We start from the raw sequence: 14,136 nt of genomic DNA, 5'->3' as shown, positions 1-14,136 counted from the left end.
ACACCCTGGAAAAACTCTCCATCATTATAAACTCTCCATCATTTATGCTCTATTCAGGTTGGAGTATTGCAGGTTGTCAAAGCTCAGCTGTGATTGGCTGCTCTCAGCTCTGAAGTCCAACCCCTCCCACCTCAGACACCTGGAGCTGAGTTGGAACTGCCTTCTGGATTCAACAGTGAAGGTGCTGAGTGGTTTTCTGCAGAGTCCAGACTGTAAACTGGAGACTCTGAGGTCAGTTCACCCTCTTCACTCTACAACTTCTATCACTCTTGTTATTGTTGTCATGATTTTCACTTGACTGCTGTTGGAAATTCAATTTGCAGTCACTGGTTTGTGTTTGAAATGAATGAAACTGGGTTTAAAGGTACAGTGTGTAAAATCCTCCCATCTAGTGGTCAGCTTGCAGATTGCAGATTCTGAAGTGGACATTTCACTTTGATTTTCAGAGTGATGACACCCTGGAAAAACTCTCCATCATTATAAACTCTCCATCATTTATTCTGTATTCAGGTTGTGGTGCTGCAGTTTGTCAGAGCTCAGCTGTGATTGGCTGCTCTCAGCTCTGAAGTCCAACCCCTCCCACCTCAGACACCTGGACCTGGATGGGAACCAGCTGCAGGATTCAGGAGTGAAGCCACTAATGGATCTTGTCCACAGCAGAGACTATCAACTGGAGAGTGTGAGGTCAGTACTGGTTTAGAACCATTGGATGATGGTTCCAGCACCAAAGCCAGTTGATCCCACAGCAGAGGTCCAGTGTTCCCAGTCACAGTGTGAGAGGAGGATGGTGACGTCCAGCTGCTCCTCATTCATCCAACATCTGCTGCCAAACTGCTTCTTCTCTCAGTTCACCACCCAATTATTGATCAGTTCATCTTCATCAGGCCTCAGTATCAGTCCAACACTCCATGGTCACATGACCTTCACATGTTCCACACTAGACATGTGACTGAGAGTCTGCTTCTTCTCACCAGTCACTCCACCATCTCCATCAACAGTCAGCGTCTCTGTGATGATGCGTTCAAGGACCGTGAGTCCTGACTCCTGCAGTCTCTTCTTCTCTCTACAGGTGGAGGTGAGGGAGGATGAGGAGGAGAGTGAAGAGGAGCGCTCCATCTAGTGGTGGCTGACAGAACTACAACAAGTGGAGCCAAACAGCAAGCTGTGTGTCATGACTAGTGATGGTGAGGTGAAGCCTCATGAGGCATTGAACCGCTTGAGCCAACTGGTTCGAGAAACGGTTCATTTCTCGAAGCTTCATGTGCACACGAAACCACCTACTGGCCAAATGTACAATCACAGGCAAGCTGTGTCTGAACCACGTGTGATGCATTGAATTTTTGTGTCTGTTATGTCTGTTGGGAATGACTATGAATTGCAAGAAATGAATGACCAAATAATTTCTGTACATAAATTATATATATATATGTATATATATATATATATATATTTTTTTTTTTTTTCTCACTTATTTATGATTATTTTTATGGGTACTGATGCCAGTGGTTATGGGGATGCTCCAAACAAATTTTGTTGTTAACTTTGTTCAACAATGACAATAAATAAATAACTTGACTTGATAACTATGTGTATGATACATTTTTTTGAATGTATTCTGTTTGTGCAATTTTTTTCTGAAAATGGCATGGGTGTAATCAGGCAGATGACAGTGAAAGTGATTGTGGGACTTGGAAAAGGGCATAGATCAGGGGTGTTCACACTTTTTCAACATGCAAGCTACTTTTAAAATGAGCAAGTCAAAAAGATCCACCTCCTATAAAACAGGAAAAGTCATTCAGAAATATATTTGTAGTCCAATGATAAAGAAAGAAAGGATTAAATGGGTCAACATGTTCCCATGTGCATTTATGCTCATCATTGCACAGAAAACTCATGGTTTAAAATTGTTTAGGTTATATCTGCCTATGTTTGATTTTATCAATAAAAGTGTGTTTACGTTAAGATGTTTTGCTGTATAGTTTTGTGTTTTCCAGCGCATAGGTTAGGGATAATTGGTGTGTGTGTGTGTGTGTGTGTGTGTGTGTGTGTGTGTGTGTGTGTGTGTGTGTGTGTGTGTGTGTGATGCAAACGTTTTGCCAGCAGCATCTCTCAGGATCTTCGGCGCGTCTGCAGTGCGTGCGCACTTTGAAGCGCATTTTCCGAGCAAGGCGTCTCCATCAGTTTACGCCAGGATTGCAAGCTTTATTTGATCTGAATAGTGCCGAAGCCGATACGTCACATTTACCCTGGACACCCTTGTCCAGGGTGTCCCCTGCCTTCGCCCTAAGTCAGCTGGGAGAGGCTCCAGCAGACTCCCGTGACCCTGAGTTCGGGACTAAGCGGGTATGGAAAATGAATGAATGCATGAATGAATGTAAAGCACAGCACATATAAGAACAAAATCCAGCACATCGTACATTATGACCAAAATCAACCAGATCCACCGTGTTTTCTAATCCTGACTGAACGATTCTACCTGCTGTAATTGACGCGGATCTCTCTCTCTCTCTCTCTCTCTCTCTCTCTCTCTCTCTCTCTCTCTCTCACTCTCTCTCTCTCTCTCTCTCTCCCATGCGATCACCCAAACTCCCTTCGTAATTGACCAGTAGATCGCGATGGACGTAATGGGCACCCCTGGCATAGATGCTTGTGTAACATGGACATTGATGTACAGGACAGGGGGCTCCATTCTATCACCTCTCCTCTCCTCACTCTCTCCCTAAGCTCTCAAAACGATCTCCAAACTAAACGCTATCTAGTCTCAAACACTCCAAACTATAAACACTATCCAAAATCTAGTAATCCAAACTCTCTCCAAATCTCAATTGACTGCAACTCTCCTACAATAACCCCCATTTTGAATGGAGCCTGAGGGGTCTATATAAACCGTTAAAATATGAATTGCATATATATATATACATATACATATATATATATATATATATATATATGTATAGTCCACTTTTCTGCTGCAGCTGGCCATTTTCCTTTTACACCGTCCAAATTTACAGCTCAGGGCGCTGGGACGAATTGCAAATTGTGTGCAGATACAGGCCTACACTTCAAATAATTATGAGAAAAATCCAACGTAAAGAGAGCACTGCCATTAGGAAATAGTCAACATGAAATTCCGTCTTCTACTGACACCTGCTGGTCAAATTGAATAGTTGCAAATATTGTGAAGAAGTTGTCATCTAATTCTAATCCTAAACAATATGGCCATTCGAAGTGAAGTATTAAGACAATTAATCAGGTTTGTAGTGCTTGATTGAACACATTCATCCCGTTCCAGTGCACTAAAACCCACTTCCCTTCAGGACCGTGTCAGCGAAGCGAAAACTTCCTTGAGTGACGCTTTTCCCAGCATGCAATGCGAGCTAGCGATTCACAATACAATTTCATCACAAACATGGATGTAAAAAATAAAAAGGGACGAAAAATGAAACTTCAGGAACACCAACCAATACAATGCAATACAAGCAGAACTGGGCCGAAGTTTTATATTATGTACACCATAATACAGCCTTCTGGTGGACAAGCCATTTAATCCGTGTCCTCCCATGGTACTTACGTGGGTGGAAGGTCATCGTAGATGTCACGTGCTGGATGCTCGTCACTTCACCAATCGTTTGAGTTGGCGAGTGAACGAAAAAGTGAACAGTCTTAACAGAAGCTTGCTGCTGGAAATAATGCACTACAAGTGGATGAGATGCTCACTGAACCCAATTCAGACGACTCTCCCTCCACTTTTCTTGTTTTGTATGAGCATTTAAAAAAAACAACAACATAATAATATGGATTTTGACCATGTATGTTTTGGAGTTCATTGAAAGAGGTTAATAATAAAAGAAAAATAATATATATATATATATATATATATATATATATATATATATATATATATATATATATATATATATATATATATATAAATAGTGTGTGTGTAACTTTAACTAACTTATCTATTTCTATCCATCTATCAAACTTACTATCTAGGGATCTTGATATTGTGTTGGCAGATGCATTATCACGTGTACATGTGGACTAGCTGCAAAATTCTTATTTCGGGGGAACTGAGGGTTTTCTTGTTTAGTTTTGTTTGTCGGTATGTTAATAGGGTTTGGTTCTTAAGGGAGGGGGTGTTATGACCCACGGGTGGGTCTAGGTGCCTCTATCTTTGTGTCTGTGTGTGTGTGAGAGAGTGGATGACGCCTTGCAGGTGCAGTCCTGGATGTTGGCTGCTGATTGGACGCGCCATGGCTGAGAAGGAGGAGCAGTCGAGCCAGCCTGACGGTCATCCCTCCTCCGCTCCCAAGTCTGCAGTTAGTCACTTCTGAAATGGTGTTAGAGCACGCAGCCGTAGGGGTGGGCTGCCATTTTCTTTGTCCCCTCTTTTCTCCTGTTTATTAAGTATGTAGGGAGGTTAGCCTTTCTGTATTTGGCTTCTCTTTCTTTCTTTAGTTAGTTCTTAAGGCGAGCTAGTTGGAGTTTGGTTTATTATTTTGGCCTGGGCCCACCCTGAAGCCTTTGCTGCCCACCGGTTAAGTTGTTTTGTTTATTTCATTTACTGATTCATAAATGTTTTTGTTGAAAACCGCCAACTGCCGTGAGAAATTAATGAGCCTTGGGAGTGGGGGAAGGTGTCCCACACGTTGCGTCTCGGTCCCCCTAGACGGGACGTAACACAGAGTTTTCACCGTGACAGAAGGTTGAGCTCCTACCGTTTTACAAGTGACGTCGTCACGTTAGCCTGTTCCATCCCTGCTAAATTCTTTAAAGAACTACCGTTAGTAAACTTTTAAATTATAATACACTCTACACTAATTGTAATTTCCTGCCCGTGGTTCTATATTGCAACAGTTGACGGCTCATATCAGCAGATAAGCAGCAACAATCTGGGCATTGCGGGTGATTCATAAATATGTCATTTCTTATTAATTAGCCCATAAGTGTTGTACACCAGTGTGACACCAAATGCTTGTTGCTGACAGCAGTGAAGAAATGACACTCTAGTGGTTCTGCACATTAGTATAAATAGAGTGATTCTCTATCATTACATCACAGGACGGCGGCACTCTGACAGATTCCATGAACCTGGAGACTGATGATCCAGACTCCGGTCCAGATGAGCCAACAGGCCATAGTGGAAACGGGTCAGAGCATGGACTGGCTGCTGAAAGGATCCAGGTAGGTGGCGCTGTCATCCCAAGTTGTGTGGTGTGGAGGATCAGGGCCAAAGTTCCAGATGCTCACAGATGTGACTGTGGATTCAGGAGGAGTGTTTGAAGGCTGGACTCCCAACAGTGATTGGCTGCTGAGGACCTCTCAATCACAATCAGGTTTTTTAGTGGCTGTGAGATTGAAAGTGAGATTGCATTGTCCAGGTAGGAGGACAGCAGTCAGCCATGTTTCACCTCCAGTCAACACGCAGTGGTTCACATGAAGGTCCAAGAGGCCTACAGACCTACACTGAGTCTGGACGTGGCAGTACAGTTGGATCATTGTCTTTGTTGTGTTGTTTGGTCATTGTGATCCAATGTAATGTGAGAGAAGGACGAGTGCAGTTATATTGGAGTGAGTTATTTAGAGTGTAATAGAAGTTATAATGCAGAGTCTGTTTTTATGAAATGTTCTATCACCTGGCATCCATCCATCCATCCATCCATCCATCTTCTACTGCCGTATCTGGAGTCAGGTCTCGGGGGCAGCAGCCTCAGCAGAGACCCCCAGACTTCCCTGGACCCAGTCACCTCCTCCAGCTCCTCCAGTGGGACCCCAAGGCTTCCCAGTCCAGCCCAGAGACCTGGTCCCTCCAGCAGGGTCTCCTCCTGGTGGGACATGCCTGCAACACCTTCCCAGGGAGGCGTCCCAAACAAGACCCCGAGATGCTGGAACTCCTCCCCCTGAGGCAGGGCCTCCCCACCGACCCAGAGAGGGCAAACCACCTCATATCTTTCATTGATTTATCTGTTGGTGAATAATTATAATGTATCATTTATTTTATTTAAATTATATTTGAACTGAATTGGATTTGTTTGTAAAAGTGAGATTTATTTTCATTGATTCATGTGGTTTATGTTGAGACCGAGTGGAGAAGTGGGTATGGCCTACAGAAGGTTTGAGTACACAAGTTATTCAGATATGGAGAATCCCCATGGTAGGACTTCAGGAGATATATAATCAAAGTGTTAAAGCAGCAGAAATGAAATGTCAGTTGAGGTCAAGGTCACACAGGTTGTGATGGCTTTTATTGTCAGAATATTGAATCATTGAAATATAATGTTTGAGCTTGTAATAAAGTTTGGATGATATAACATAATCACATAAAATAAATGATCTGGTTTCCTTCTGATTCATTGACGTCCTTCTGAAATCTCCACACAAACATCTGGCAAGCATCAAAACCATGAATTATTTTGAGGGAAACTTCTTTTGTCTTACTTATGATTCAATTATGATTTGAGTTCCCATCACAGGTGTTGTGAATCACTTTATCTTTTCCACATGATTTCCTTATTTAAGATCATGAAGCAGAAATAAAGTCTCTTGAAAAGTATTTTTCACCTCCAAAATGAAGATGTTATAGAAGTCTGAAGTGAGAGCAGAGCAGTGTGTTGCTGATGTGTGGAACCTTCATGCTGAGATGTTCCAGCCGTGGATGATGAGAGCAGAAGCAGTGGTTGTGTTGCTGCTGCCTTCACTGAGCAGCTGCTCCAAGTCCTGCTTCTTCCACTGAGGATTCAGCTCCACCAGTGGCTTCTGGGACGTCTCTCCCAGTAACCACAGCAGCAGAAGCAGTCCGCCAGCCACCAGGCTGCACTGGGGTCAAAGGTCGTGACACGCCCACACAGTGTTGGTGCGTGCAGCTTGCTGTTTGGCTCCACTGGTTGTAGTTCTGTCAGCCACCAGTAGATGGAGCGCTCCTCTTCACTCTCCTCATCCTCACCACCACCTGCAAAGATAAGAAGAGACAGCAGGAGTCAGGACTCACGGTCCTTGAACGCATCATCACAGAGACGTTGACTGTTGATGGAGATGATGGAGTGACTGGTGAGAAGAAGCAGACTCTCAGTCACATGTCAAGTGTGGAACATCAGAAGGTCATGTGACCATGGAGTGTAGGACTGATACTGAGGCCTGATGAAGATGAACTGATCAATAATTGAGTGGTGAACTGAGAGAAGAAGCAGTTTGGCAGCAGATGTTGGATGAATGGGGAGCAGCTGGACGTCACCATCCTCCTCTCACACTGTGACTGGGAACACTGGACCTCTGCTGTGGGATCAACTGGCTTTGGTGCTGGAACCATCATAGAATGGTTCCAAACCAGTACTAACCTCACACTCTCCAGTTGATGGTCACTGCTGTAGACAAGATCCATCAGTGGCTCCTTCACTGATGACTCCTTCAGGGGGTTCTGACCCAGGTCCAGGTGTCTGAGGTGGGAGTCGGGTGTCTGAGGTGGGAGTCGTTGGACTTCAGAGCTGAGAGCAGCCAATCACAGCTGAGCTCTGACAAATTGCAGCCCCACAACCTGAACAGAGAATAAATGGATGGAGTTTATAATGATAGAGAGTTTTTCCTGGGTGTCATCACTTCAGCATCTGCAATCTGCAATCTGACCACTAGATGGGAGGATTTTACCCACTGTACCTTCAAGCCCAGTTTCATTCATTACTATCACAAACCAGTGTCTGCAAATTGAATTTCCAACAGCAGTAAAGTGCAAATCATGACGACAACAACAAGAGTGATAGAAGTTGTAGAGTGAAGAGGGTGAACTGACCTCAGAGTCTCCAGTTTACAGTCTGGATTCTGCAGAAAACCACTCAGCTCCTTAACTGATGAATCCTGAAGATAGTTCTCAGCCAGGTCCAGCTCTCTGAGGTGGGAGGGGTTGGACTTCAGAGCTGAGAGCAGCCAATCACAGCTGATCTATGACAACCTGCACCTCTCCAACCTGAATACGGAATAAATGATGGAGAGTGTCATTCACAGTTGGGTGTGCGCGCGCGCGCGTGTGTGTGTGTGTGTGTGCGTGCGTGAGTGCGTATGTGCGCAAACGTGTGTGTGTGTGTGTGTGTGTGTGTGTGTGTGTGTGTGTGTAATTTAAAACCAGTTTTACACATTTCTAATGGAATCAAAGTGAATTCCAACAAACTCAATTCAAAGTCATGACAACAATAACTGCAGCAGTTGTAGAGTGAAGAGGGTGAACTGACCTCAGAGCCTCCAGTTTACAGTCTGGACTCTGCAGAAAACCACTCAGCACCTTCACTGTTGAATCCAGAAGGCAGTTCCAACTCAGCTCCAGGTGTCTGAGTTGGGAGGGGTTGGACTTCAGAGCTGAGAGCAGCCAATCACAGCTGAACTCTAACAAACTACATCTCCACAACCTGAATAGAGAAGAAATGATGGAGAGTTTTTCCAGGGTGTCATCACTCTGAAAATCAAAGTGAAATGTTCAGAATCTGACACTAAAGCAATCTGAAATCTGACCACTAGATGGTAGGATTTTACACACTGTACCTTTCCACCCAATTTCATATGCTTCAAACACAAAGCAGTGACTGCAAATTGAATTTCCAACAGCAGTGAAGTGAAAATCATGACAACAACAACAAGAGTGATAGAAGTTGTAGAGTGAAGAGGGTGAACTGACCTCAGAGTCTCCAGTTTACAGTCTGGACCCTGCAGAAAACCACTCAGCTCCTTCACTGTTGAATCCTGAAGGTGGTTCCAACTCAGGTCCAAGTGTCTGAGGTGGGAGGGGTTGGACTTCAGAGCTGAGAGCAGCCAATCACAGCTGAGCTTTGACAACCAGCAGTACTCCAACCTGAATAGAGAAGAAATGATGGAGAGTTTATAACGATGGAATTTTATCAGGGTGTCATCACTCTGAACATCAAAGTGAAACGTCGACTTCAGAATCTGCAACAAAAGCAGTCTGCAATCTGACCACTAGATGGGAGGATTTTACCCACTGTACCTTCAAGCCCAGTTTAGGGCGTGTTTTCATTGCCTTGCCTCACCACGGTTCGCCTCGGTACGATTGCGTTTTCATTGGCTCTGTGATTACGAGACTGTGGGCGGAGTCGACACGGTAAAGCGGGACAATGTTTTCCCCAGCATCACTTCTGTGCAATACACAACAGCGCAGCGATGGACAAAGTAGAAGTTGTTTCATACCTGCTGCTCGGTCTGTGGTTGCTTTTCTGTTCAAGAAAGAACACTTTCCCTCACTGAAGTCACAGTTGATCATTTATGCAGCAACATTTATAATTTATTGTTTCGTTTTCCATGCGAGCAAATGTGTAGTTCAACCTTCATATTTTCACCAAAAGTAAACACGAGACAGATACAACGGGAAATAGCGTTTATTTAAAAACAAACAAACAGAAAAACAGACAGTAAACACGCCTCCTTATTTGAAATAGCTGCCCTCGCGAGCCAAGGACGACTTTGTTATATGCCGCGGTGTTTGAGGCTTCCTCGCGGCCAAGAGCCACGTCCTCTCGACGAATCAGTATTTCTTCTCTCCTCAAGACTCCTGGGGTTCCCTAGCTTACCGCGCCTCACGCAAGAGCAACTCGATTTGTTTTCTTTACCAAGCGCTTCGCCATTTGCCGTTTGTCGTTTTCGCGAATATGGTTGAACACACTTGCGACGTCGAGGGCATTCCCGGTTCGCCTGCCTCTCCCCAAAAGACGAAAGTAAACATGTATTGAAAAAGCTGTTTTCAAAAACTGTATACACATAAATGTATTTGTACAACACCAATAGTAGCTACTTGTATTCACGGTAAAATGTACCTGACACGGAAGTTCTGTGTCAAAGGAGTTGGCGTGGATGTCCGCTCTGACAGGGAACATCGACGCGGACACGGAGCCAATCCAGTGCCCTGCTCGTCGCTACGTCACCACTAAACTCGCTTCGTCTTGCTCGGACCCTGGGGGATTGAGGTACCAAAACAGCGCCCCCTACAACTGTGTAGCGGCCAGTGCAAACACCCTAACACCATACCATGGCGAGGCGAGGTGAGGCAATGAAAACACGCCCTTTCATTCATTATAAAAAAAAAGTGTCTGCAAATTGAATTTCCAACAGCAGTGAAGTGAAAATCATGACAACAACAACAAGAGTGATAGAAGTTGTAGAGTGAAGAGGGTGAACTGACCTCAGAGTCTCCAGTTTACAGTCTGGACTCTGCAGAAAACCCCACTCAGCTCCTTCACTGATGAATCCTTAAGGTGGTTCCAACTCAGGTTCAGCTCTCTGAGGTGGGAGGGGTTGGACTTCAGAGCTGAGAGCAGCCAATCACAGCTGAGCTTTGTCAACCAGCAGTTCTCCAGCCTGAATAAAGAATCAATATTTGATTCCTTCCATGGTGTAAATGTCATATTCAGAGTCATTTCTCCCTGTTGATGATCCAGATGTGCAGCTGTTGGGATCACTGAGTCATTCCCTCAAAGGAGTCATTGTGCCAGTGGGTTGTCAACACAATAACAACAGCAGTGTGTCAGTCAGTGTGCAGCCAATCAGCAGTGAAGATGGAAAATAATCAGTGAGTCCTTTGTGTGCTTGTGGCTGTTTTCAGTCATCAGAGTCTCGTTACAAGTCAAACACATTCAAAGGACAAGATGAAGAAATACTGCTGCACTATTAATCTGCCTCTAATATTTCTTCACACGATCTTCTGCTCAGTCATGTGACCTTCATCACCAATCAACAACTTCCATTGAGCTCCAAAGTGACTGGAGACATTTTCCACACTTTCTTCCACCATCCAAAGTCTTTTCTGGCTGCAGATTGTTGACATGAAAATATCAACATCCACTTTGTCTAGATGAGTCTTTAATATCTGCTTCAAAGTCTTCACACTGAGCAGCGTTACACACCAGTTGTCATCTGCTGACACACACTGTCCACCAGTAGGAAGCAGGAACTGACCAGAGAACTTCCAGTCTGCAGTTTGGACTCTGCAGTCCAGCACAGAGCAGCTTCACTCCAGGATCCCTCAGGAAGTTCTCACTCAGGTCCAGCAGTGTGAGGTGGGAGGGGCTGGACTGCAGAGCTGAAGACACCACTGCACACTGAAGCTCTGAGAGTTCACTGGATGAAGGAGAGCAGAGAGAGAAGTTGTGGTCGACATGTGAGATTCTAAAGACAGTGAAAGTGAATCAAGACTCATTAATGTCTGATCATCATCATCATCATCATCATCATCATCACCATCATCATGTAAATGGAGGGAAGTCCCGCGGTGGTGCAGCATGTGTTTACATCTGTGGTGCGTGGTGCCGGGACACTGCAGTGGTATGCAAACACTGTTCACCACTGGCACAGTTGATGATCATAAAGTGCCGTCCATTCTATCTGCCCTGGCAGTTTACTGCCATTTTGCTAGTTGCAGTTTACATCCCTCCCACCAACAACAGCAGTGAGAGGAACGCTGCACTCAATGAACTGTACCAGGCCATCAGTGATCAACAGACAGCAAACCCAAAAGCTTTACCATCCTCACTGGAGATTTTAGTCATGCTGACCTCAAGACTGTCCTTCCAAAAGTCCACCAGCATGTTGGATTTCCAACAAGGGGGGACAACGCTTTGTATGTGGAGGTGTTCCGAGGGAGGAGCAGGGCTCGTGCTCATGTGCAATCAATTCCACAAGGATTGGGACGCTCAAAGGAAATGGGTGTGCGTTTGTGCGTTCGCAACATTTTGAACATCCAGATTTTTTTGTTTCAGGATGAAATCCATGTACGTTTTTGTAAATGAAGCCCCAGGTCCTCAGTGTCTCCACTACAGTGTCCTCAGTGCAGCTTCACACTCCAGTGTGTTCCAGCCACTGAGTGTCAACACGTCCTGTTGTGACTGACAGTGTTGCTCTGATCTGCTGCTTCAACTCAACATGATGCTCAGTTGTGTGTAAAGTCACTGCAGCTTGGAGCTCCACTGGATCAGAGATCCTTCACTGGCGTCTCTTCGGACTCCACTGCATCTTTGATCCAACTGCTGTTTTATTGTCTGCTGCCAAATGAAGGAAGGATGTGATGTGTTTGTGTGTTCAATGTGTTGATTGTGTTGATTGACTGTGTAGTTCCACAGTTTTCATTCATGTAGCCGCTCTTTACCTTTGACGCTCAGGTGTCTTCAATGTCCGTCCGTCATACCAGCACCACTACATCATTCATCTATTGATGAGACGTGGGTTCCATTTAACTCGTTTATTTTCCTTCTTGAGTTTTTGGGTCGAGGCAACACAGACAACGTGAGGTCAAAATAATTTTTGGCTCACCAACCACTCCGGCTTGACCCACTTTCCATCAAACAAACATTTCGGCCATTTTTTTTTCTCGACCTAAAATAGCTGCGGGTCACCTTTCAAAATAAAATAAGGGCTTCAGCATCAGAATCGGATGGTCTTGGTTCCCTTTCTTGAAGAACTTGGCAGTTGTCAGCCGGAAGGCATCTTGCACTGTACCCCTGACGACGCCATTAACTTCGTCCAGCAGTGCAACGTAGGGCTCTTTCATCAGACGTTGACTGATACATGACTGAACGAATGGCTCGCGGCTTAGCGCATCAGCGACAACGTTCTTAACGCCAGGGACATACTTCAGATCGAAATCGAATGCGGCAAGCTTAGCAACCCATCTTTGTTCACATGCGTCCAAACATGGCTTTGTTAAGATGTAGGACAATGGGCAATGACAATGACCAAACTTGTCACAAATGGCCCATTTTAACGCCAGGAATTCCAACCTGTGCGCTGGATAGTTAATTTGTGATCGGGACAGTGTCTTGCTGGCGAAAGCGACAGGTCGAGCAACAGTCTCACCTGGTGGCACTTGAGACAGGACTGCGCCAATGCCATCAAACGACGCATCAACAGCGAGAACGAAGGGCTCACTGAAGTTGGGGTGGGATAAGGTGACATTGCAAGCTAATTCATTCTTCAGGGTCTGGAACGATTCTTTGCATGCAGCAGTCCAGTCGCTCGCCATAAGCGCTGGTGGAGCAGATGATCGCTTTTTCACCTTCCTGCCTCTCATGGCCTTATGCTGCACCTGCCTTCCAGAGAGGAGTCTGAACAAGGGTTTTGCTTTAGCAGAGCAGTCAGCTATGAAGTGCTGATAGTAGAAGATTAGGCCCAGGAAAGAATTAATCTTCCTCCAGGAAGGGGTCACACCATCACTCTCCATCAGGTCAGCCTCTCCCACATCCATGATGGCTTTCATCTTGTCAGGGTCCTTCATCACCCCGTCCCCACAAATGACATGTCCCAGGAACCTTACTGACCTCCGCAAGAGATGACACTTCTTGGGGGCCAGTTTGAGTTTGTGACTTTTCAGACGGGAGAACACCATCTCTAGACGCTCAAGTGCCTGCTGTTCAGTTGGGGCAAAGACCATCAGGTCATCAAGATAGCAGAGCAGACTAGTGAAGTTTTCATCCCCGAAGATTGACATCATCATTCGCATGAATGTTGCAGGACTGTTGGACAGACCTTGTGGCATTCTGTTGTACTAGTGGAGGCCAAAAGGTGAAGAGAAAGCTGTGTATTTTTTGTGCTCTTCATGGAGTGGCACATTGTAGAAGCCAGACGTCAAGTCCATGGTGGAGAAGAAGACATTTCCTCCAAGTGCAACCCACCGATCCTGGGGTGCCTTGGGCCAGGCCGTCGAGTCGGACCATGAACAGGACTGTTTGAAGCTGGGGAAGATCTTTGCAGGAGCACCTTCTCCAGCATGTTAATAAGGCGGTTCAGGGCATCAGGGTCAGTGGCCTGTGGCTGCAGTGGGCTCTGTTCTTCAGCAGGTGGTGCAGGTGGCGAGACAGCAGCAAGAGCATTCACTGACACCCTTTCTCTGGAAGTTCTGTTCACTGACATCATTTCAGAATGATATTCGTTCAGAATGTCTTGGACTTCACGAGCAGTCCACTTGTCTATCGTCTTCGACCTGAAGGTCATGGCGAGCTCAGTAGAAGGGCAGTTCTTTATGAACATTCGAGTCACCTCAGTGCTGGGGCTGTCCAGTGACAGCATCCTCACCCTTCCCAGGAAGAGTGGTGTAAAAGTCTGCTAATGGGAGTGGTGAACACGGAACAGAATCAAAGTGCTTCCGCATGA

At 45.4% G+C, this 14,136-nt stretch overlaps 1 protein-coding gene and 1 long non-coding RNA gene across 2 annotated transcripts in view; one reads left to right on the top strand and one right to left on the bottom strand.

Moving 5' to 3' along the window:
• The first annotated feature begins 476 nt into the window (after positions 1-476).
• The window catches only part of LOC142890598 (uncharacterized), a 163,182-nt gene continuing 149,522 nt past the window's right edge, over positions 477-14,136 (top strand). The window contains exons 1-2 of the long non-coding RNA XR_012927089.1: positions 477-684; positions 1,070-1,164. This is a non-coding gene — a long non-coding RNA (uncharacterized LOC142890598). The remainder of the gene's footprint in view (positions 685-1,069; positions 1,165-14,136) is intronic.
• Positions 7,408-14,136, bottom strand: part of LOC142890656 (NACHT, LRR and PYD domains-containing protein 12-like) — a 154,022-nt gene continuing 147,293 nt past the window's right edge. Inside the window, exons 2-3 of the mRNA XM_076029875.1 lie at positions 10,951-11,112; positions 7,408-7,534 (exon numbers count right to left, since the gene is read on the bottom strand). Of these exons, the coding sequence (XP_075885990.1) occupies positions 7,408-7,534; positions 10,951-11,112 (289 nt within the window). The remainder of the gene's footprint in view (positions 7,535-10,950; positions 11,113-14,136) is intronic.

Source organism: Nelusetta ayraudi, unplaced genomic scaffold, assembly GCF_046127955.1.
Source record: "Nelusetta ayraudi isolate G7.1 ecotype Tasmania unplaced genomic scaffold, CSIRO-AGI_Nayr_v1 ptg000003l, whole genome shotgun sequence".
Lineage (NCBI taxonomy): Eukaryota > Metazoa > Chordata > Actinopteri > Tetraodontiformes > Monacanthidae > Nelusetta > Nelusetta ayraudi.
This window is presented reverse-complemented; position numbering and strand designations above follow the sequence as displayed.